Raw genomic sequence first — 27084 nt, 5'->3', positions numbered from 1 at the left:
AATGATTAAGTGATAATTGAATTGTTTTAATCCATTTGGAATATTTTATAATTAAAAGAAAAAAATTTTTTTCTCTTCAATTTTGTCAATTAATCATCGATTAATCGATATATCATTAGATATGACGTTTATTTATTAATCTTTTTTCTGTTAATATTATAAAAAACGTCAAGAAAAATTTCTAATTATTATTTTTTTTTTATTTTCACATAAAATGAGAAGCATTTTTTTTTTAATTTTTTTATAAATTTCTTCAACATTCTTTCTCTTATAATTTTTAATGTGAAAAAAACGTTTTCAATTAATGGACGATAAAATAGTCGGACTTTTTTTTTTTAATTATTATTTATTTAATTTATTTATTTAATTGTTGCGTACTATTTTTTACTATCTTCTTCTTTTATCAGTTCCATCATTCCATCATCGTTTGGACAGTCTTGGACGCTTCTTCATGAAGATTGTCAATGATTTTTTTCATTTTTATCTATTGACTTTCTAATATTCAATTTCTTTTTTTTTTTGCAACAAATGACATTTTTATTGTTGTTTGAATAATAATTCTTGCTTTCATTTTCACTCTATTTTTATTTTTTTGTTATTTTTGTTTTTATTTTTTTATAATTTTTTTTATATATACTTGAATGTAGGAAAATGTTGAATGTTATTATTATTTGTTTTTTTTTTCGTTTTTTAACATGAATTTAAAAAAATTTGTTCTCCTTACAATATACAATTTATTTTTTTAAAATGGCATTGGCGACGTCACGATGACGATTAGTTTGTAATTAAATTGATCACACATTTATGATTAATTTGATAAAATTTATTATTTTTTTATAAGCAAATGCATATTTAATATGTCTAAACTCCACATTAACAATTTGTTGTTGGATTTTATTAATAACTTGGATCATAAGTAAATAATGATTGAGCGACGACGGCCATTTAAGTCTATGTCAGTATCGCAAATCACCCTCATTAACACTTTTACCGTTGTTATTTTTTATATTTGTATCACCATCAGCAAAATATTGATTGTCATATTCAAACACTAATCTTTTTATGTATCCTAACTTTTCATGGAGATATTGGTAACGTCTTTTAGCCTCCATTTTAACTGGATCACTTTTAGTTGCTATATATTCAGCCAATATTTGTTTTTCAAGTGCCTATAAAAAAAATAATATTGTTTTTTTATTAAAATAATTTTTTTTTTCATTTATTTTAGATTTAAGGCTGGGCTTTCCATCGATTTTTCCCTTTAAAAAATCCCTTTGCCCATGCGCAGACGAAATTCGTCTTTCACTAGATTGAGAAAACGTCCCGAGTGGGAATGTCATACTTTGCTCCCTAGGTTAATAATCTACTATTATTTCACGTAAAATGTCACTAATGAAAATTTTATCATTTTAACCAGATACTAGATGTTTCAATGCTCCATAGCCGTCAATAGAAAATAATTTATTATTTATTGTTTATTGAAATTGTGTTAAAACTAATTATCTCTCATAATCCTTTCCCACCTTACTACATTGTAAATAAAATTATTCAACATAATAAAACACAGTAATAAAAATGTATTTAGTCAAATGCTAAAAAGTTTTCCAGCCCAGCCTTAAGACAATAATTAATTTTGAATAATAATAAAAAAATATTTATTAACCTCAGTATTTTCATAATTTCTCAGTTCAAGTGCCCGTTCTCTTTGTTCCTGTAGCTGAGCAAACCGTTTCGAAACCTTGTTAACTTCTTCATACAGCCTTCGATATTCTTCATAATCATTATAAAAGTCTTGCTTATATCGTTTCCTTTGCTCAATGCTGCTAATTGTTGTGTATTGACTGAAATTATTTTATTATTATCTCTAAATTGTTATCAACTATTTCATTAAAATCATTGGAGCTGAGTTTAAGTGCAATAGAATAATTAACAATAATTATACTTAATCTCAAATCCATCATTTAAATTTAAAATATTTAGAAAAGAGAACATTAGATGGTGGATGATAGAAAAAGGTTTCTAATGAACATTAATAGAAGAATAAAAAAGAAAAAAATACTTACGTGAGGTAGTCAGGATATTCTGGAGGTTTGGAATCACTTGGAACAGCTGGTGAAGCTTCAGGAAGTGAAAGAGATCCATTACCATGTCCATGATTACCAGGATAATTGGAAGCACCGAGATTTGGGAAATCACACTCATTCACATTATTATTAACATTATTTTGTTCTCGATCTCGTTCCCTATCTCGACGTTCCTCTCGATTTCTCCTTCCATTTTCATTATTCACTCCACGATTGATATAATCCAAATTCGCACTTTCACTCCTTCCTGACACTTTATCATTACCATTAGTATTATTATTATTATTAGAAACACTAGAATTATGGTTATTGTTGTTACTAATTTGTTGATTAGACGGCCAATTAACAGCATAACGATTGCTAGTGACTTCTTCACAATCACTTGTTGGTGTTAAACACGGTTTTACGTTGCCTCTTATCACTTCACTATTAGTCGTTCTTTCAGCCAATCCATAATCAACCCGATCACAATTTTGCCGTTGATCAACCCAATTGTTTGCCTCATTTCCACTAATAACACTTGATGGATTATTATTTCCTTCTGTCCGAGAATTAGCCTCTGGTTTACGGTAATGTGATATTCGCGGTCGTTTTGTCTGAAATCCATCACTTCCTTCATAATATCCTGGTCTTTTGTAATTTAAATTTGGCGGTGGAGCTGTAATTGCTGTTGGTGATCCTGGGTGATTCGAATTCGGTGATTGTCCACTACCTGTTGATTTTATTGGTTTATTAAAATTGATATAATTTTTTTACTTAAGATATGCTAGTATGATTATTTCATTTTTATCAACATTACTCTCAAAATTTGAATAATTTTATCTACACTGGATTGCATTGAAACATCTAGTGTGTTGATGAAATTTATTCACTACATGCAAAAGTGATGATCAAAATATTTTTTCAATCCAAGCATGTTATAGTAGATTGTTTACCAAGGGAGTAAAGTATGATATTTCCACCCGGATGTGAAATTACATCCCAAGGATCTTTTACTTTACTCTCATAATCAATGTACTATTTTTTTCATCATATCGTCATCCAAAATTAAAGTTCTGTCTGTTTTAAGGTGAGAAAAGTGACGTTTTCTCACTCGCAGTAAAAAACAAAATTCGTCTGGGCATGCGTTTATTTACGATCTAAAAACAGGAAGCAAACTTTAACTTTGAATAATAGTATGAGAAAATATTTTTTTCTTTTTAATTAATCCGAAATAAGACCGTCACCTTCAAGATGAAGAAATTTTTGATTCAAGCAAATTAATCAAAGCAATTTTTGACAAACCATTCTGTCACTATTTTATCAAAAGATTTCATTTTTTACTAGAAATATTTTTAAAAAATGTAGCTTTTGATTAAAAATGTGACGAAAATTTTTATTGCATACACTGTAATAAAGAAGAGCGGATTAAAGTATCTCACTTGCTTCTGTTATTGTGTGATAAAATGATTATTAATTCAAGCTGAGAGAGTAAATCATTTTTTTCGTTTTAAATCAATTGTTCCAAATACCATACAAGTCTATTTAAACACAACATTAATTTATTAACAATTAATAGACTGAGAAATAATTTTCAATTTAATCAATAAAAAAAATGTTGAATATTGGTAATAAAATATTTGATTTGATTGAATGATAATTTGGTTGGAAAAGGTATCTTGTCACTTGGTTCAATACTATGATAGGTCTAAATACAAATGATGTTTGATTGATTATTTGAGATAATTCTCTTTCTTCCAGACACCATGGGTCTTAATAAATAATTATTCATTCAATTAATTGTTCAACTCAATCCATCTAATTCTCTTTGATGTTAGAAAAAACTTTGCTTCAAAGTATCAAATACATTGGATCCAATCAAAAAATGATAACAAACCAACACTCTAGACAATTTTATCTAAAATCATTCAGATTCAATGAAAAAATTGTTGGAAGATCAAATATTTTATCAAGACTATTCTAAATTTCCATTTTAATCATTGAAAAACAATCATTCTTATTCAGTCAATTTTTTTCTCAGTGTAATACATTTTGAATGATGATCAAAGACTTGAGTAGGTATTTTGAAACAAGGTGAGTAAACCAATAGGTGATCGTCACCTAAAAGATGGACACATTGTTAAAAACTGAATATCAAAATAAACTCCAATATTTTTGAACCTTCAGACCAGTGTCTGATCAATCAATAAACCATTGGCTTCTTTATTTATTATCCATCTCTTAGACTTAGTCCATCTATTGTCATGCTTTCCCTAATTAATCAGCGAATAATGAAGATGGGAAAAAAAATTTACCACTTGAGCCATCACTAGAACCTGGAGGAGTTAAATTTTGGGGCTTACGTCTCTTCAACATCGCTTTATCTTGCTCTGTATAAAATGGCCAATCCTCATGTACGTCATTCCACACGTGCCTATGCAGATGATACGTGTTGTCACGCATGTAAGCCACTTGTCTTATAACTGACGTCAATGTAGAACGTTCACGTTCCTTGATACCCTCTAAAAAAATAAAATTATTTCAATAAATAATAATACTTTTATCTTTCCAAGAGAGAGAAAGAGAGATAGGTAATGTTGAATGAGGATTAAAAAAAGAAAAAAATGGTTTCATAAAAATTAAATTAATAAATAAATTACCTTTAACAATACGATCATACAATTCCGGCTTCTTGTAAGGCCTCAAGGCTAGTACGTGTATGAGTCTTTCCTTGAGTGGCCTTCGCATCAACTCAGACATCTTTTTGTCAGATTGTTGTCGAGCTGGAGGATTATTGTTCGTTGTAACAGGCTTGTGTGATTTAATAGATGATACTACTGATGTTGGTGGTGTTGGAATTGGTACTTGATTGCTTGATGATGTTGATAATGATGGTAAAGAAGAATTAACTCTCATTGATTTATTGGTAGAATTTGGAATGATCGATTCACGATGCCTAATATTTGCTGGAGGTGGTAATGATTTTGTTGTTGTTTTCACCTTCACTTTTCTCCCAATATCAGGACCATTTGGTTTTATCACCCTAGTACTGCAATTTTTATTCATCATTTAGATTATCACAAATTATTTAATTAAATAATATTGTTATAAATAATGTACTTTTCAATGGAAATTTTATTTAATAAATCCAATTGTGCAAATTCTATGAATATTAGCATTTTTTTTTCAATTAAGTGTTTTTTTAATATTTTGCCTCTTTCCACTGAGAAGTCAGTCATGTGGACCTTTCGGGTCACACCTAGACTGAATTTTGTAATTAAACACTTACCATTTATTTTTATTATTTTCCTCAGCCACTGCCATACGATGTCGTGTCGTTTCATAGACATCGTCATTTGCTTGGATTCGCATTTTACATGGCAGCGTTCCGAGACTCTCCAAATTACTGTAATTAATTACCATAATTATTATTATTATTTTATACTATTTGTTTTTATACAGTATATCTAGATGTATCTAAAAATAGTTGCAGTAATGGAACTAATAGGAAAAAAAAAATGATTTTAAAACGTACTTTGGACTGGTTTGTTGAATACATTCAAAAGCACCCTGAGGGCCTTCAATATCTTGATTGCTCGATAGACTGAAGGTAAAGCGAACAGATCCATGGTTGGATTGTGTTGATGGAAATGAAAGATGCTGAAACAAAAATTTACAGTCATTATTATTTACTTCTAAGTTTCTTAAAAAAAATTATTTAAAAGCAAAAAAAAGAAAATATGTATGTAGGAAGCTGATGATGTTTTTTTCTTAATTATCAGCATTTTAAAAAGATATTATTGAATAGGAAAATTATTTACACAATAGTCTGATTGATTTAAAGGTTGTCTTGACCTCGACATGAATCAACTGAGGTTTTTGCTTACAATGGATTAATAAATAAAAATATGTAAACATTGGATATGATGATAATTATTAGCATTATTATTATGTAACGATGAATTTTATCTATTTTTGATAATTCTTCTATTCAAGATGCCGAGCTTCACTTAAAGTACCATTTCATGACGACATAAATCGATAGTGTGTCAGTAGGTTGTCGATTCCGATTGCACGGCCCAAATTTGGAGGTTATATCGAGGCCATCAACTTAAACTAATGTTTGAGTTATTTATCATAAATTCTATATCCTTTTAATTTCGTTTGTTTTCATATAATATATTATTTTGATGTTCAAACAGATATTGAAAATTTATGCTTTAATAGGTAATTATTATTCAATGACGCATACATATTTTTTCGTCTCCATTGACGTTTGATAATGGCGGATTAACAATTGTTTATTTAATGATCATAATATCAAACAAAAATAGTTAATAATTACTCGAGAAATAAGAATATTTTTTTATTACCTATATTTTGAAGGTTATGGTTGAATAATAATTTATAAAATGTAACTATTTTTATTCGTATTAATGTATTTGTTATTTTAATGGATTAGTAAATAGGTTGTTAATGCTAATGACGACTTATCAAAGTTCTAGATAGTCAAAAAATATTCTTTATAATGTAAGTAATATAGTTGGTGGAATCGTTGAGAAGTGAGGATACCAGAAAAACTCGTTTGGCTGCTTTTATTTATTTTTGATATTGTCCTATCTTCTTCTTTCATTCTTTTTTATTTTATTATCACATTTTTTATTATCGAAGTGGATATTTTAATCCAACATTAAAAACATACAAAGTATTGTGATATTTTATAGGTTAGAATTAGCATAATATTTCGATAACGACGCTAGGGTTATTGCTATCGATATATCGATTGTTATCGAATTAATTACTCAGCTGTAATATAATCGATATTATAATTCGATTCTGAGAACACCAATTCACATTATTCTTTAAAACTCATTTTTTTTATATACTTGCTATCTTTATTAAATATTTACTGTCATTTTATTATTTGAGACTTAATTAATAATAAATTGGTATTTAGGTTGATTAAAAATAGCTGATAGGTCTATTATTATTTGATAAATACCATAAATGATAAGTCATTAGAGGTTAGGTTTGTATTTGTCAGAATAATATTTGGTAATTAAATAATAATAATAATAATCAAACTCTTTGGGTATAATGGAAAGGAAAAAAAGGGGTGTTATGAAATCAGTAGGATTAAAAATAGAATAATAATTCCTGTGGGTGGGAATTCTTTAGCTTCCGTATGACACCAGAAGTATGTCTACACCAAGAGAGTATTACTTAAGTTGTGTTGCTCACTCAATATGCCCACGAAAAACGAGGTCGTAGCTTGGTGTCATTTTCGACACGGCTCTGGGTTTGTTTCTAAATTAAGATGGTCAAGTAAAACGTTGATACTTTTTTTCTTGTCTCATACATATTTTTTTTTTTTCAATCATTTGTGCATTAAGTGCATCATTACAGTCTAGTAGTCGTGTGATTTTAACGTATATCTAATTATAGAATGACAATAAAAAATTTTTCAATCATAAATCCACCGGATTTTAATGCTATTTAATTTTTTGAAGGTTATACATACGATTTCCCTATACTTTCCTGTACTATGTAAATTTTTTTTAACATTCTGAAATTGTTTACAATTAATTCTTCTTTGTCTGTCAACAATTGATGGCTATTTTTTTCAATATAACAAAAAAAACATAACCTCTAAAACAGAGTTTATTTAATGAAGAATTAAAGTCATTGGGTTTTAATTAAAATAAATTCTAGATGATAATAAAATGATTATCATTAATATTATACCAACTCAAAGGTTATCTTGTGTTTCATTTAAAAAGAATTGCGCACGCCTATGTATACATATGTATTTAAATTTATATGTGAGTACACGGATGTCCTTGTCTGTCTCGTTTCCCCTGCTCTGCTCCCTTCACCCAGTTCGGCTTCTTTTCAAGATTTAACAAAAAAAAAAAAAAAACAGACGTCATAAATTTATATATCTTACACGAATGAATTTATCTTGGTATAAACAATTTCATTGTCATTAATATAATCATAATTTCTAAAGAATTTAAAGTATCGTTGTTTGTAATAAGTAATGTCGAAAGAAAGAAATTTCTATAAAAGAAGAAAAAAAAATTTATCAAGTGAACGGCAATGAAAGTAAACCTATACCATATCCGGAAATAATCATTTACGTTTCTCTCGACATTTTTATATCCCTCCCCCCCGTCCTTGCTTCATCTATCAGTTTCATTATAACACCCTCCAATTATCTCATATTGAAGGTTATGTTTAATTAATAAATCCCATAAACTGCAAATCCTTTGTCTCAATGGCTTAAAATTTACACTAAATCAAGTCCAAGTTGGATAAACCAATTGTAATTGACTTACAGAAGAATGCCAATCACTCAATTGGTTAATTCTATTTATTACCAACACTAGTTCTTTTCGTGTTACGAATTAACATAGACATGAAATTAGTTAACATTCGGAGTATACTGAATATTTTTTATAGGTTAAGATATTCAAATGATGATCTCATTAATCATCATGGAATATTCTAGTTATTTTTTATTTTCAATTTGACATTGAAATAACATTGAATTTACTTTTTTTTTTATTATCTTATATTGGTAGATGACCTCAATGTCTAGGTTATTTATGTCAACTTAGATTACCCTAGTAGGAAGCATTCCTGGACCAACACTAGGATAATCTGGTTTCCAATGTTACCATCCTCCCACTAGGGTAATTAAAAAATCACATAAAACAAGTCGTCAAATAATAGACGACAATATTTGGTATGTGGAATTTCTTCCTTTGTGTTCAATGATCCGTGTTTGAAAAGAAGAAGACGAGGGTAATGAACTCTTTTGTTCTTCGACCTTGACGACCTACCTCAATAGTAGTGTCAAATGATCTTTAAGTTTCCCTTTTAAATCCCCTAGTATTATCTTTACCTTGTTTTGTCTGGTATTTTAATCACTAAATCCCTGGGCAGAAATTTAGCTTCCTTGATTTGTATATGCGTTAACTTGTTTTTATTAACGCCAGTATCCATTTTACGTTGGAGCCAACTGTTGGAGTGGCTACTAAACATACGATTCATGCGACTTTTATACCCGTTCGTGCTGGTCACATGATTTCAAGGCAATACCTCCCCACCACTTGACTACACTTAATCATCGCGCATATGTGTGACGAACGTGTTGGTATTCCGAGAACCTAAATTAGATATCAAATATTATGAGGAATACGATCGTTCTGATTACTACATATGTACTTTTGCTTCGCGAGATCAATGTCGTTATCATGTTTTTTTTTTGTTTCTTATCATACCAACCTAAGAAAAAAAAAATTCTTTTTGGTAAATATTCGTCACTAAAAACCAATTAGGAATTTTTTTTTTGTTCATTGAAGTAGAGAATGAAAATTGATATTTTTTTTTTTAAAGAAGAATTTAAGATGTAATAATTATTCAAATTCTCTGTCCTCGTGTAAGGAAAACAAGTAGCACAATGGTAACCTAGATTGGAGACTCTTCAGCTGCTTGTTTACGACGCCGTTACGGTTATGAATCCCTACGAAGCAATTTAGTTAGCAGGTTCTACAGTGGTGGCACAACAATCTTTATCACCTAAGCAAATAAAATTACCAGATAAAAAATTTACTTTAATAATTATTGATATATATATTTTGAAAGATGCTTTTAGTTATTTTAGTATATGTTATTGAAATGAATTTAATTGTAAATAATAATTGGAATATATAAAATATTTATTATTTGATATGATGATGCAATTATTCTTGGATATTTATAGTGATTTTATACAGTTGGTATGAAATGTGTCCTTGAAAAATTATTGAAAAGTTTTAAAATATTGAAAAAATAAACTTGCTATGCATAACGGACAAACTAATTTCACGTGTGGCTGAGTTAAAGTGTATACATTCAAGCAGTTAATACGGGTCACGTTGTAGCTTTGACTAAACAGAACCCCATTATATTCCCGATCCTCGATTATGCACACACTAGGTAGAGCGTAGAAAACTAAATAAGAAGTTCCTGCATTTACTACGTCAGGATATTTGTGTTCACATGTGGTAATTCATGCTAAATTTTTTTCAATGTTTTATCACTTGAATTTTTCCAAGTATTCTTTCCGTGTCAAAATATTGACTGAGAGTGTCATTATTATTTCATCATTTTATTAATGTTAAATATGATTATATTATAATAACGTTTATTTATTTTTCCATTTTTTTTTTTTAGTAATACATTTCCGATTGTTGTCATCAGGTTTACCAACTGTGTTTTTAATTGTAAATAATTTTAGATGTCAATTCTTTGGAGGTTATAGAAAAAGAAAAGAATGCTGCTTCTAAGAAAATTAAAGTCATTTTTAAAGATTCATTTAAATCAAATATTTCTTGATTGTAATCAAGAATGCTGTTCTTAGAAGGAACCTTTTTTTTCTTCGTATAGAAACATTAGTTTTGTAAGGAATTTGTTTTGTGGATGATAGTTTGGTGTTCAATGGCATCGTTATCGGGTCTTGTACAAATAAAAATCGTGATGAATAATAATTAGAATTTTATTACGATTGAAATAGTAATTTTTAAAATTTTCTGAGCTTGTAATTTATTAAGATAACCTAAGAAAAAATTTTTGTAGGACCTACATAAGACCTTCGGATGCAGACTTAAGTAAACACATTCCTTATTAAACTTAGGCATAAAGAATTAACGATGGTTTTCACTCTTTTAACTTATTTAGATAGATAAAAATATTTTCACTTAATAAAATAACAATTACAGCATCTTGTGCGACGCCTGGCGTTATGACGCGGCAACTGACACCTGATTGGTCAATTGTTAATCTTCATAACCCAAGAAATATTTATCGTACGGAATTTTTGTAAAAGAATTTTTCGGTCCATTCTTTATTTGTAGTGTTTTATTTCTCTATTGTAGCCGGAAATATGGTATTCCACAAAATGGAACTAAAGTTCTAAGTTAAATGGTTTAATTTGGATACTACTTAAATCAAGTAGTAAATTTATCATTAGAATTTCAATGCAATTATTAATTACGAATTATTACTAATGAAATATTTTAAGATTAAGGTAACTACTTAATTATAATGGATTATTATTAATCTCTTAATTTCTCCATATAAATCATATTTTTTCTAAAAATATGCAGATTGCTGACATCACTTACAAGTTTCACTTAAATAATTAATTACAAAACGAACTAATTATTATTTTACAGAAGAAAAAAATTTAATGTGTTACTAAACTTTCAAAAAAAAATATTCACTTATAATTTTGATGTTAAAGTCGAGTAAATTTTAATCACTTGAATTACATAAAAAAGTAGGCTATGAGAACGAGGGGACTCGTAATGATGAATTATCCAGTTATTGTCTACTTTAATTACAATTTTAAAAAAAATTCACACAATCCAAAAAAAAAATTAATTTGCATTTCAAAGTAAATAATTAAACCATGAAAAAAAAAGAAATTTTGTAATAAAAATAAAATTAAAAAAAAAGAAATCATAAAAAGTATAAATATTTTATTATTTAAGCTTTGAATCGTTTAATGTCACTCAAATGATGGTGTTACTGTCGAACAACTCGATATGTATTTTCCAAGTTGTTTTACCGGTTGGAAATTTTTATTAAAGTCAACTTTCCTTCTAAATGATTTTGCTACTCTGTGTTACCAACTTCCAAAGCTTTTATTTTTAATCTTATATATTTAAACACATCTAATTATAAATGCAAATTTGAATATTGAAAGAATTTGAAAAAGAAAAAAAATTCTATCGATTGATTGTCAATTACAAAATCTGTCATACCCAACTCAATAAATCAACCAAAGTGTAATTTTCAGTAATGTATCTAATCAATTATCATTTAGGGTCTTTCATCATCGGAAATATTAGAAAGTAATAAAGGTAAGTAAATGAATGAATATTTAAAAAAAAAAAGGTTTAATTGAATAAAAACAGTTAAATGGAATTTTTTCCTAATATTAGTGTGGTCCGGAGGAAATTCGTGTATGGAAGGCAACGGTATGGAGTTCTCCATTGAGTAGAAGCAGATAACGGTTTCCGGACAGGGATGTGGCACAGCCTACATACCTTCAATTCATGGCACAGGTAAGTGAAGAGGGAGAAGGAAGAAAGAAAAGGAAAAAATAAATGAGAAAAAGAGTAGTTGTTATACCAATGAAACTAACTACTACACTAGATATTTATTTCTTTCTCTCTTCTCTTGATTATGATACTTTTCAACTGTCACCTTTAGCTTATGATATAGCCATGTTAAAATATTCTCATGTTACTTTTATATCACTATTACATGTAACAATAGAAGTCATGGTAATTTAATCCATCACATACTGCCCAATTCCGTGAAATGTTCAACTACATGCTGCTTTAAAGAGTCTTTTCACTTCCTTAATATGTAAATAAAAAACGCTTGAGGGACAGAGATAGAATCAGAAATTTTCATGGACTCCAAGGAATTGGATAAATTAGAAAGTGATCAAATTAAAAGCAACTTGTTGGTAATTATTGGCTTAAATACTTTGGGTGTTTCCAGTTGCTACATATTTCAATGAAAACATGATCATAGAAGATTGATGGAAGGTTCAGATACTTCAACTACTAGTGCATTGTGCTAATTTGCTTCTAGATGTCTTAGGTATGATATACATCATTCAATTGCCAGTGAATTTATGGTAAATCAATTCAATCTAACTTTCCTTATATCTCAATTATAATACTTTGAATTTTTCTTTCAGATTCTTCCGCAAAGTTGAGTGATCATTAACATCTGATAAATAATTGGTAAGTATGAACATATTTAATCTTATTTGTTATTTTAATCCTAAAACTACGTGAAGGACGTCAAAACGTAACAATCAGAAAGCCTAAAAGCTAATCAGCTTAGACCTTTCTGTTATCTCCATGCTTTTATTGCAAACAAAATTCATCAACTCCCAATCTGGGTTTTAGATTCTAACTTATAGCAACATGTTGATAGCAATGATCACCATTATCATGATATCTAGGAAATTTACATTCATTTTAAATTGATTAATACTTTAACAATTCAATAAAGGAATGTTATAAAACCTGATTATCATACCGATTTTATTTGTGTAAAAATAAAAAGTGTTTTATATTTAATTGAAGTAAATATTATTCTAATGTTCATTCAAGTTGATAGAAATATTAATCATCATCAAAGAAACTATCTAACATGAGTAATAATTGCTTACTTAATTAATTATGTTAATTATTGATAAATAAAAACTGCAATAAATGATAATTAAAGATTTCTTTTTTATATAATTGAATAAAATATTTGAAATGCTTTCCAGTAATGAAAAATAAATTATTTGATCAGCTATCAAGATGATGTTATGAAAAAAGATATTTATGATGATACAAAAGAAATAAGAAGCGATTTATAATGAATAAATGTATAGATATATATATATATTTCATGTTGCTATATAAGATCAGTATGCAATCGCAGTGAAAGGAAGTGTAACGCGGGTAGTTACTTAACCTCAGTTTGACAGAAACGAGGTCATTTTTCTTGTAACTTAAATATGCTTATGCATTTAGAGACATAGGCAGTAGCAGCAGCATCTCATAGTAGGTATTAAAGTGTGAGATTTTTTATCTCACAGCCATGAAGAACATGGTGACTGATTTTATAAAGATATTTATAATCATTAATGGCTTCCATACGAGCATAACCTGCAGGTGTTTCAAGTTTTGTAGGTATATAAAAGCTATTAAATATTTCTAGTTTTAATCCAACCGTTGTATATTCCTTTTTTTCTAGGTATTAACAGGAATTGAAGCTGGTTAAAATCATTGAGGAATTTATTGATATTCTGATGAAAGTGGAAGATTCAACAGTGCATGATGGGAAGCAAGGCTGATCCATTCTTGGTTCAACAATGAATAAGAAAATGCAGTATCCAAAACTTTGACAATTGATAAACAATAGTAATAATTATTTCTGAGTGATAAAAATTTGCATAAATGATAGGGCTTAAAATTATGACTACTGGGCTAAGCTGTTGATGATCAATGATTGGATCAGAGTATGATCTTGATGTTGGAGATTAAAAATACCAATGAATGAAGACCCTATTCTGTGCTTTAAAAAACCTAGACAGCTGTTTTGGTCTGACGTTGGACCAAAAATAGACTAGGTCTAGGGTCAGACCAGGAATAACCTTCCTTTCTACTAGCATTCTTCCTAATTCATCATCAAATGCTGATGATTTTCATTCCAACACATTATCAGAACACTTCAGAGTGTTACTGTAAATAAATAAAATAAAGAAAAAAGTGTAAGGTGATAATATAAAGTAAAGCAAACGGATTTTTATCACAGCTATAAGCCATTAAACTGGATAATGTCCCTAGACCACGAGGGTCGTTGAGTGTAACACGAGAACACTTTCGCCAATGTGTGTTGATGTTGGTTTATTTCTTTCCTTCTTCTCACAATCATATACGTCACTCAGTGGTCAGGTGTTCCCACTCTTCATGACTCTCTGTCGGCCACTAGTATCCCCTCTATGTCCTCCCAGGAATCCGGATCTAGCCTCAAGGTTTACATAAAGGCGCTCACCATTTATTTCTTTTTTCATCATCCTCTTTTAGCTTTTCAAAGTTTTTGCTTGATTATTTTTTTTTTAAAGCCTCCATCAAAGGTCATAGAACTTTTGGGGTTGGGTTTTGAGTTAGGATGTACAGCTGAATATTGTAGTTTTCTTTAGACCAATTGAGAAGAGTCCGTTGTACGAACAAGTTACACCAGGAGTTGCGACACAATAAGGGGGTAAAGCATGCAGCTGCTATGGAGATTACTTTCTCTACCCATTACAATATATTGCACTCACTTATATACATGTCTTTAATCGTCTTTGTCTTCTATACTTGACAACATTTCATCCATTTTTCAATCATCTTGATTTTTTGACCAATCAGAAAAAGGTCACTCACTTTTTTGATATGTAACGATTATTGACTAACTTCATGTGTCTAAATAAATTCAAAAATAGCACCAAATTGTATTGCGCATCAATGATTGGATGATAATTTGAATTTTTTAACCAATAAGGAATCAGTCACTCACTTTTTCGATACATATCGATTATTGACCAACTTCATGTGTCTAAATAAATTCATAAATAGGATAACGAATTAATTTGATTGGGAGACTTGAATAAAGGCCACCATTACTAACTGTTAGGACAGAAAATGATAAAAACAATTGTAAAAAGAAATAAAATAAACGAAATTTGCGGTTTCCGGTTTTATAATGACATCATTGCGCGACATTTTAAATGCTTTTTCTGTCAAGTTGTCACTCCCCCGCTCATTCTATTATACACGTTCACAAGTCACGATCTAGAAGCTCTCATAAATTAATCGTGTTTCAGTTTCTCGCACATTGAAGTTACACAATCTTACACTACTACGAGTGTCCGAAACACACTATAAAATAATCCAAATAATAACATTTATAATGCTTGTGTATAAAGCATTGAGTTGTCTTGGCTTTTAGTTGTTAAGAAATTTCAAATTTTCACTTTTTTCCTGCGTAATCATTTTAAAAGTAATTGGAATCGTTCAAGTGAAGCTTTTGCAATCCTTATGCTCATCCAAATGTCACGCTCGATCAATCTATCGATTCATCTTGAGAAATCTAACATTAGAAAAAAAAAATATTATACTCAAAAGGAAAATTACGTGATTTTTTTTTCAATATCATCTTCGACAATAAATTATATAAATTTAACCTTTTTTCTCTCTTTTTTTTTATAAATAATTGATAATTTATTCAAATGATTATTGATTGCAGCTATATAAGTAGTAATAGGACATTGAAAAAAAATTATAGCGTATGATATATCGAAGTCGAGTGAAAGTTATTCGTGTGTAATGAATTCAGAATTTCAGACATTGCTTTTTCTTTTTTTTTTCCTCTCACATTCAATCCCAATAGCGTAGCGAAAAAGTGGATAATAATTGAATCGGACTCCTTAGAGTATACAAGGCGACGACTGGAATGAAACGGAACTCGGGTGATTTCCGGTCTCATTAATCAAGACCAACAACCTTGCAAGAATTTCGGAATTTTTATTCTATTTAATGAATTTTACTTATCATCAGAAGTAATTACACCTAAAATATTCTATAAATATACTACTCATTTTTTTTAGAACAATAAAAATCTTTTTTGACGTTTTTTAAAAATAGTGCTTTGATAGTCGCGCCGTTTTGACATAGCGGGGGCGTCCTGCACTACATATCTTTTTGTTTTTTATTAATTTGTTTCGATTTTTGTACTGTTCAGTCTGATTAATACGGTTTCAATATGAAAAATTTGTTCAATATTGTATTGTAATTAAGAGTGCACATTAAAACAGAATCAATTCACTTATTTTTAGTGGATATTTGATCATCTATAATGGACAGAAATTACCGTGCGGTAATTTTACGGTAAAATAACCGTATTGAAAGAATATAAAAATATGAATCTTTTCTTTGACATCAATATTATTATGGGATATAAAAATATTTGTTGACATTTTGAAAGCACTAAATGAATTCAAAAAACGTTTTCACATAGATGGCGTGGAATGTGCTTAAATTCTTGAAAAGGTTTGGATTCTACTTTGTGAAGCAAGCTTAGAGGATTTTTCATAATAATAAGTGATAAAATAAAATATAACTGAGCGGAAAAATAAATTTCAAGGCTTACCAACACATTAAAAAATATCCTCAAATTTTTATTAAACGAAAAATTATTTCTTCTGGCTAGGGAAGTTTTGAGTTTATTAATTAACTTGTTGTTTATTTTTAGTACAAAAAAACTATAATGCAGCTTAACAATTTAACCTTTTTTTTTTCAAAGATAAATTTTCTAAAGTCAAAGTTTGATGAAAGCAATTTTAATGACTACTATTACTAAAAAAAAAAACCACTTGGAAAGAGATCGTCTTTGATATTTTTCCCTTAAGTAAAAGTTATAAGAACTCTCAGTAGCCCTCAGTGATGTTCAAATGTTGCGAATACTCTGGGGGAAAGTACCGTAGGTCAGGGACCCGTGCATATACTGAAGAAAAACGTATAAGGATAGAAAAAAAAAAAAAGCCCCACTTGAGTGGGAAACTCTATTGCCCTTATGAATTACTTAACAGTCTAAGGTTGAATTGAGGGAGCATTTTAGATAGATGGTATTAAAGTAGTTATTATTGTAGTAGTTGGGAAGTTGTTATTGTTAACGCATAAATAAAATATTTTAACCAAAGTAGATAATAGTGCTATATTATACTGTTAGGGAGTTTTCTTTTTTTTTATTTCAATAATAACTTTTAATTTGTTTCAATTTGTAGCAAATAGTCATTTTTTTATTCAATTTATCAATTTATTATAAATGTTAATAATTACAAAGTTTAATAAAAAAAATGATTGTTTATACAGCATCGATTAGAAGTATTTTGACGACCATATTAATTGCATGAATTGAAAACAAACAAAAAAAAAAAACAATAATTAATATCATACTTTTGAGCACGACTGTACATTTATAGGTATGCTCAAAAATATTGTAAATAAATATAACAATTTAATTAATTATATTTAATCAATAATATATTATCATTTAGATTGTTAAATATTAGTAACAATTGATTATTGATTGTTTTCATTATTGTTTATCAACTGTTGTTATGCTAATTATTGTTTATTCTTATAAGTAATTATTATAAGCCACTATTCAATAGTAGTGTGTATAATATCCTATTGTGAATTCACCTTTATATCAAACAATCCAAAACAAACCCAACCACGTTCCAGCTATTTCAAGGAATAAAAAACAAATCTGTACATTTGTCATTGAAACCCATGAATTTGTTACACCAATTGAGCCATCACTGATGCAGGAGATATTGGCGACCTTGGATTGCAATACGGGCTGTTAAACTTTGTTTCCATAATTTACTATTTCTAAATTCCTATAACGCTAAAGAAACAAAGAAACTACATTTATTTTTCCATCTACCAACAAGAGGAAAAAAAAAATTTTTGTATAATGATTTTATTAGTGACTTTAAATTGTTAGCAGTGTGTAGCAGTGAAAGGCAACAATGTGAAGGTTTGTCTCAACTCTAAGATATGAACACGAATAGAAGACAAACGAGAAGTTTTAAAAGATTGCAAGAGAGACAAGAACGCACACTTACGTTCTATTGCATTGATTTTATTTTTTTTATCACTCAACGATAGTAGTATGAAGACAACTCTCTCGATGCTCAAGAGAGAGCCACTGATCTAATCGACTTGAATGTAGCTTCAAAAACTAAGAAGAGGTTATGTTTATATATATATCGTATAAGTGTGTAGTTGTAAAGAAGTCTCTTGGTTCACTTGACAGACATAAAAATCAAGTCTCGAAGAGAAATATATACGTCAGTAGAGACAAGGACAACTGCTAAAATGTATATGCCAATTTATTTTTTTCTTTTCTCATCTTCCATCATTTCTTTTTTCTCTTCTGTCTTCCATTAAAACAATCAAGTTCCAACTTCAGTGCTAACTTTTTATTAATTATCATTCATTTATTTTTTTTCTTTATTATAAGTAAGAAAAATATATCATTGCAATGCTTTTCTTTCTCATAATAAACTTGTATGATATTTAAATGAATTATAAACAAATTTTTTCGATAAACCACCAGCTAACAGCTGTTTAAATCAACTTTAATTCAATTTAAATAAAATAAAATATTTTTTTAAAATAAATAATCAGCTGTTTAATGTCAATATTATGTCTGGATAATTACTTATATAAAAATAATTGTTTTTTAGCGATAAAAATGATCTAAATATATGCATTCCTTTTCCTTATAAATACGTATAGATGTGGGAAATTGGTTAGCAATCGAAATATATCGATTAATCGGATGATTGATTCCTTATTAGTTAAAGCTGTGCTTGGGTATGATAACCTCAAATTTTTCTCCACAGAATAAAATTTATTTACTGATTTTTTTCATGTAAAATATCATTATAAATCATCTAAAAAATGGTATACAAGATTATATACAAAGTTTTATAAGAAAAAAGAGGTGGTTAAATTGTAATAATGATTTTATAATTAACAGCTGATGAAAACTGGGTCTGTCATGACACTAACCTTAAAAATTTTTAATTATCATCCAATTATTGGCATTTATTAAAATGCTACAGTTTTTTTTAATGTTATTTAACATTGTAAACACTCCAAGTGCTTGATTCCTAACCTCTAAGAGTATTTTTTATAATCCTTTCATCTATTTTGAAAGTAAAAATGATAATTAAATTTCATAATGTTGATTAATTATCTAATAATAATAATTTTTCAAACAAAAATTTCTCTATCGACATCACTTTTCTCTTTTCCTCAAAAAAAAAGTGAGAGTTGGGACAATCGCCAGGCTTTTATATTTATTACAAATAGTTTAGTATGATCTTTATAAGTTGAGAGCACACACAAATGCTCAGAATTCAACCAAGTGTTATTTTCCCCCCTCATCCACCTCTCTTGCAACACCACCACTGCTGCTGCTGCTGCTGCATGTCAGTGAAGGCAATCGAGGTCGCTCGACAAGGTTACACCATTTTCACCATACACTTTTTTCTCTCTCTCTCTTTCTTTCCTCCATTTAAATCTATTTGAATTATCAAAAATATCTTCAGGCACTATTATTATTATGTAAAAGTAACACGTCTCCATCATAGAATGGCATGACAAAGGAATTTTTTTGAACCACTTTCTAAGACCAATTGTTCAACTGATTTCATTATCATTCCATTCATATTTTGATAATCCAACATCTAATTAATAAAATAAATAATACATAATACTTTTCAATCAAACTTACCCCTTCATTGCCAAGAAATTGAATCGTTGGTTTCTGACTGATTTTATTCTGCAATAAAAACAAAAAGAAATTATTATCATTAATTATTGTTGATTATTTTTAATGGATGACTGATGATTCAGAGTCAAAGTCAAATTTTAATATAAGAATATTATCAACAAGATTGTTAATCAATCATAATAATCATCCAAGATCATCAGAGTCCATATGCTTGATTAAATTTTAAAATCAATTAGAAGTCAAGACAATATAAGACTGTTTAATAATAATAATCATTCTTGATACTTGGAATAATAATATGATTGGTTTTAAATAAAAAAAGAATCATATAGATATGGTTGATATCAAATGTAAAGGTAATGCATAAGATAATGTTGAAAGACTTTAATTAATGCAATATTGAATAAAGAGCAAGTTGGGCGAGGTTGCCAGCTTATCTAAACTCTCAATGCTTATTACAAATTCGGCAACACTGCCAACTGGTTCACTTTCTCTTTACTGAACTCGTTGCCAATTGCTTCTCTCTCTCTCTCTTTTCATTCTCCTTTTGATCTCTTTTTCCAATTGGATTGATAATCAAGTCTATCACAATCTTCAAAAGATCATCACCACCATCAACATCATTATCATCACCTAGCATTGATGATGTCTATCACATGATCATCACAATTCATTGATAAGTTTCAAAACAATTGAGCAAACGAATATTTAGTGGAATAAAATAAGAGTGACATTTTAAAGGTAGAGTTGGAGACGTTGGTTGGTGTATGATAGAATCAATATGAAGCACAGCACGTGGTAGTCACTGGCGTCTCAACTATTGTTATAACCTGGCACCCTATTCTAACCACATTCAAGTTCTTTCAAAATGGACAAACCCTCAAATACACAGCCCTATTCGTAAAACTGACAATAATAAATTCACTTGAGCCGTTGGGAATATTTTATTCTACAAGATTATTACGGTCAGGTTGGAGGGGACCAGGTCATTATTGGTTTAGGTAAACAACGTTGGAACCTAAGTCAAGAGTTATAAAGTCATTTGGAAATATTGTCCTTTTAAATAGACAATCGCATTTTCTCCAATATGCTAATTACTTGATGCTAATGTGGGCAAAGCTTTTGGGAGCCAAAGCAACCTTCAATGACTTCGATTAGAGCAAGTGAGACAGACTTTAAGTTTACATTGTAGACCTGCATCAGCTGGCCAAGAAGGTAAAGCTTTAAAAATGGGGATTGTTATGGTCTGGAGCCGAGACACTTGAATTACTTGAGTCTGAAGGCTAGACTTGGTTTTTATCAATGGAATTGTTGAACTCAATTCTTATTTTTTATCTTTATATTCACAGAAAAAGTGCTCTCATTAAACAGTTAATGTTTGCAGGAATAATTATGACTAAAGAAACAAAGTAATTGAGCAATGTAGCAAATAAAAAGTGTCTTACATTGATGAAAATGATTATTAAATAATTAACACGATAAGGTTAACTGTTTATAGAGTATTATTAACAAGTATTGACTTGCTGAGAATTAATGTAGCTTGAAAAGAATCTCTTTTGTTGATGAAGCATTCCAGGATATAAATCCTTGGAGCAATTGAGTGCTACACAGAAGCTGAGAAGATGGAGATCGATCGTTGGATGAAGGTCGTCGGCGTCTCTCGAGCGTCTCGACATGTCTGCCATTCCTATAAACACCCCAAGCAATTCTTGGAGACTATGAAAAGAGGTATAGGTTGTAAAAAGACTGTGGTTAAATAGGTGGGAGGATTAATGGAGGCTTTTTTTGGCTTCTGTGCCAGAAGATGATCAAAAATAAGTACTTCCTGATAAAGAAGTTTATTTTTTATCATTATTATAAAAAATCCAAACACCTTAAACCAGTTAATAATTAAATAAATTTTTTTACTCAGTCGGTAACGATTTTTTTTAATCAAATTATCTAGAGTTTTGGTTTGTTATAATTTTTTTTTTTTTTAATTATTCCAATGATAATAATTTTATTCAACTTCACTAACTTCAACACCTTGTTTACACTATTCCAACACTAGTGAATAAATGTTGATAAAAACTTTTATCATTACTTTTAAATAATTCCCAAAAACTCTTCGTATATTTTATTGATTATATAATCCAGCGATAATTATGTCAACTTTAAAAATTAAATTGAATGGTAAAAATGAATGACAATTTTTATTTGAACTTTATAATTATCGATTACCGATCACCAACTGATTTAACATTATAATTAACTAATAAGTATTATAAGAGGAGCTTGTAGATCTGTTGGCTGACAAGAAAATGTTACAAATTATGTTTATAAATATATATAGAGATAAATCAGTGCATTTAGTGGTAAATGCACGATTGAGTTTCGAACGCATATCGATTTCATTAATCCTATCCGCCATGAAGTGGACGCGTGATTACGTCCATACTTCAGCATCAAGGGTTGCGCAATAATACAGATTTCTCCTGATTTTGTTTCAATAATTATTAGTGTCCTTAACAATACTTTACACTAATTAACATTAATTTCATAAATAGAAACATTTTTCTTTTTAATTAATTAAATATTTTTATCTTCAAAGTCATTTTCTTTTTTGCAAAAAAGAGGTTATAAATAAAATGTCTAAAGAAAATAAAAATTTTTTTTAAGACTAAAAATTGAAATAAAAATGTTTACATGGAAAAGGTGTGAAAGAGTTTGTAATAGAGAATTAAAATGCAACATTCACATAATGTTAAATAATAGTTTCGAAATTAATTAACCATTTTCTCCACGTGAATTTATTTATGATCAAGTGGAATTCAAGAAATACCTTGGTATCAATCAAATTTCTTGGTAAAATTATGATGACAGAAAGAATTATAAAACTAACAAATGTTACTTAATCATCAAACATAATTAAATGATAAAAATCATATAATACAATTTATTCAATATTTTTTATCACTTTACTCTATTGATAATAATTTAAAAGACTTTAAAAAAAGTCAGAAACTTCTGAAGTTAATGAAGTTGAATAAACAAAATTAATCTTACATTTTAACTTATTTTATTTTTTCAAATTGTGTATTTTTCAAGTTACCGACTGAGTTAATCCATTTTTTAAATTAATAATAAATTATTAACCAGACAAAAGTTGATTAGAAAAGCAATACGAATTGATTAGAATCAAGCCAAATAATGAGATTAAAAAAAAAATGATAAAAAGGATTAAAATTCCTTAAAATCCTTCAGTAAGAAAATTAGACAGATATCAAGATAAGGATTTGTCGGCGAAACCGGTCATAATAATACGAAAGTTGAGAGAATGCATGTGACTGATGAGCGAAAGGGCCAGGGGTGCTCAAACCATATCTCCAATCTCTAAGCATCAGTAGATCCATTTATATCCAAAGAATTTATCAATAATCATCATCAACTTCCTATCTAATTCCAACATGATGCATTCTAATTTCACCAATAATCATTCCATTTAAAAAACACACAATGACAAACCTGCAAGCTAGCATGACCCCACGTGATACAGAAAAAAAAATCATTTTATCCAACATTTAAAAGAAAAGTCTCTTACATAACCTAATTCACAATCAAAATGATTAAATGTTGATGAATGAATGAAAGGAAAAAAATTAAATGAATAGATAGTTAGGTTAGAAAATCATCAGCAACATCAAGAAGATTTATTTGATCAACCAAAAATTTCTATCTGAATGTATTTCCACCTAAATGAGTGAATGGACAGCCAGACAGCTGCTGAAAATGCCAGAGGTAAGTAAACGGTTCCAAAAAGAGGGGGGGAAGGTGAATAGAATGATGCGGAAAGGGCCATGAAGAACTTGAATGTTTAGAGAATTATTAGGACCAAACCCAGTAAAAACAGATGTTCATCTAAGAAGTAAGCATAAAAATTCTTTTGAAGAATCCAAGATGTCTAATGTCAATATGTTGGTTGATGCTTCAATATTACACATGATATTGCAAACCATGTAGTAACATATCATGAATTCTGATGAAGGGGAAATCCCAAGTGAATATACCAAGAATGAAAACGTCAGAGTTTGTAATAACATAGAAATATTTAATAAAAGATTACTTCAATAAAGTGATAATTAATGTTCTACTTTAGATATATATAGATAAGGAATTAGAAGTAAAGTAGTTTACTTTAATATCACTTGATGTTTTTAATTTTCATGTGCCTTTGTTTGCTTCAACTTATCATCATCAAACCTGATGTTTTGTTGAGCCAAGGTATGTTAACATATTTCTACTTCGACAGCTTTTCTAGCATGAATTAATACTAGGGTTGGAAGTTGATGGAAAAGCTGAATATAATCTTAGAAAAATCTATCTATTTTTTTTTAACAATGACCAGCAAGTGTGACGCCATGTATTGACACATTGATTATGATAAGCATACGTATTCACTTGCGGACACTGACATCTATGTCTACTGACGTAGATTGGGTCTTTCATACGTACGTTTTTTTTCTTTATTTCTTTATTATCATTTTTATTTTTTATTATTCTATATCAGATGATAAGAATCATTTAGTTCAGTAGCCATAGTTTTAAGCCACATCTTCAGATGTATCAATTATAAAATAAGAATGAACTGTTTATCATTTTTTTTTTTCTGAAGATCCAGGTGATTTTAAATCATCAAATATTCTTCAAAATTGAATATTGGATATTGATTATCAACTGTACTTCTAGGATTCTTTATTATTTCTGATTAACTAGAGCTAGCAGTGGAGATAAACGTCCACCTTGATACCATATGGAAGCAGAAATGAAGTCTCTTGGTTGGAGATTGGATAAAAAGACCTGGTCTAGAGCTCATAATCTATCAGCTGATCCAAAAGCAAGTGAATTTGATCTTCAAATGATTTTTCTAACTTCTAATTAACTTTGAATATTGTAATTAAAACCAACAATTGATAATTAAATTTGAAAAAAAAAATTTAAACTTCTTTTCGTAGCTTGAGACAGTGAAGAGTATGATGATGATAATGATATGAATTACTTGCACGACAAAATAAATAATACATTGTAAGTTACTATGTTACTGTGGTGTTACACCCACTTTGCGTGACCATAAGAATATCCATGTATCGTTAAATAAAGCACAAAAAGAGGGGGGAGGGGTAAGGTGGATTACTTGAGATCTAATCCCTATGATACATTTTAACATTAAACTGTTAAAGTTTACTTTTACATTAAGGAAGAATCTATTTTATTTATCATTTCATCTCTCTACTGTTATTCCCAACAATATTTACACCGACAATTATTTTATTTGTTAATACAACATATGGTTATAATTATTTCAATTATATTTATATATATATATTTTATAGTCATTGAGATGAAAATAATAATTAAAATGGTTTTTCCAAAATATATATTTAATAATAAAAAGAATAATAAAAAGATAATTGAGTTTATAAAATGAAAGGACATTTATCCTTCTTATATCCTTTCACTTTTCCTATCTACACAAGATTCAGTTCTTGAAAGACGCCATAAGCTCAAAAAAGATCAATTAATTCTAACCTATAAAATATATATGGAAGTTATTTTGATAAATAATCATTAAAATAATATTTTTCAAAGTTATGACAATACGTAGGTGAATGAAGATGGCTTGAAGGAATTTGGCACAAGAGAGAATTTGAATTTGGATGACTCAACCGTCTCTCTAAAGCGTACATAAAAGCAACACTTTAATCAAGTAGAACATTTTCCTCGACTCCTTATATATCATCATCATCATCATTTAACCTTCAATATTATATTTAATTACTTGGAATGATTAATAAATCAGTTGATAAAATTTGATAGGAAAATTCTCCAAAATTTCCAGACTTCCCGAAGATTCGATGAAACAAATAATTCGTCACTGACAAGCATCTCTTACGTAATAATTTCATGTCAAAATCATCAATAATCAAAAGATGATTAAAAATAGAGAAATCAAAAGTACAATAATCTTGACAGTATTTAAAAATAATTTCAACTGAAAAAAAGTGAAACGTATGGAGGAAAAAAAGATTGTGTTATACCTGGAAAAAAAATAGGAAAAATAATGATTAAAATTGATGGTTATGTTGGAATGAAAAAAAACTTAAAAATGGATGCAACATTAATTACAAATAAATAATAAGTAACTCTGAGATATGATTAAAGTCAAGATAAATGAAAAGTTGAACAAAATATGGCTACTAACGGTCTCCCCTTCGCAGACATTACGACACATGTATGAACGTAACTCACACGAAGACGATTGGACTTGTGGTAAGAGAACGAGAAAGAATATTTACAAGATGGTCAAATAGTAATGATAAAGAGAGGTTATATATTTTTTAAAAGACTTACCCGATTCTTTAAAAACTCTTCAATGGCTCGTTGAGCTGAATCCGTTAATTTAACAAATATCAACGATTTATTTTCGTGAAAATTACTCTGCGATGACAAACCATACTGGACACCTGCCATCAGCGCCGCCATTTCCATCTCCGTTCTCTCACGTTGAAGACCAGCTGACATCGGCTGGTTCAATGAAACACTCAATATTATCGTTTTATTTAATCCTCAGAGTGATAATAAGTCTTAATATTCAATCACGAATGACTTAAAGAGCTTCTTAGTTGACTAAAAAGCCCACTAAAGGCAGTCAAATGACTTCACTTGTACAGCTTTTAACACCGATCCCGAAATAAGGGGATTGTAGGTTGTATTCTTTTGTCTTTTTTAATCTTAAAGTATTATTACTATTATTTACTAATTATTAACACTGATATTTGCACCACGCGCGTCACCCTCGACACCCCCCGGTAGACCCGCGCGAGAACTACCCTCTCGTTTATTTTTTAGCCGTTACATATTAGCGCGCCGACACGTTTCGTATTTTCTCTTGATTAGAAGAGCAGCGCCTGTTGTCGTAACGAAACTACCACAACTACCACTTTTGAACAGCCACCTGGTGGGCGGGGTCTTCACAAAATGCTTCTACCAATCACTGAATTATTTCGATAATGGTGGTGGTATTTTTCAACATCAGCGACCCCGTGTGTGTGTCATGCGTTATTTG

The 27084-nt window shown here is 29.1% G+C and overlaps 1 protein-coding gene across 4 annotated transcripts; it reads right to left on the bottom strand.

Annotated features, from left to right (window-relative positions):
• Nucleotides 1-801: 801 nt before the first annotated feature.
• Su(Tpl) (Suppressor of Triplolethal) lies at nt 802-26967 on the bottom strand. 4 transcript variants are annotated; one of them, XM_035096889.1, is made up of 9 exons: nt 26370-26967; nt 19983-20030; nt 5599-5723; nt 5353-5469; nt 4724-5112; nt 4379-4585; nt 2064-2796; nt 1664-1841; nt 802-1169 (listed from the first exon to the last, which is right to left on the bottom strand). In XM_035096889.1, exons 1-9 carry the CDS (start codon nt 26538-26540, stop codon nt 957-959), a joined length of 2181 nt encoding a protein of 726 aa, XP_034952780.1. In that variant the 5' UTR covers nt 26541-26967; the 3' UTR covers nt 802-956. The 4 variants fall into 4 exon arrangements, with proteins under 4 accessions (XP_034952780.1, XP_034952781.1, XP_034952783.1 ...); XM_035096890.1 differs by lacking the exons at nt 19983-20030; nt 26370-26967 and adding exons at nt 6636-7951; nt 8971-9335; XM_035096892.1 differs by lacking the exons at nt 19983-20030; nt 26370-26967 and adding exons at nt 6636-7948; nt 8971-9335.
• Between the last annotated feature and the right edge of the window lie 117 nt (nt 26968-27084).

Source organism: Chelonus insularis, unplaced genomic scaffold, assembly GCF_013357705.1.
Source record: "Chelonus insularis isolate UGA/USDA-ARS -01 unplaced genomic scaffold, ASM1335770v1 contig_146_pilon, whole genome shotgun sequence".
NCBI classification, from domain to species: Eukaryota; Metazoa; Arthropoda; class Insecta; order Hymenoptera; family Braconidae; genus Chelonus; species Chelonus insularis.
The sequence above is the reverse complement of the archived record's forward strand: the minus strand, read 5'-3'. Positions and strand labels throughout refer to the sequence as shown.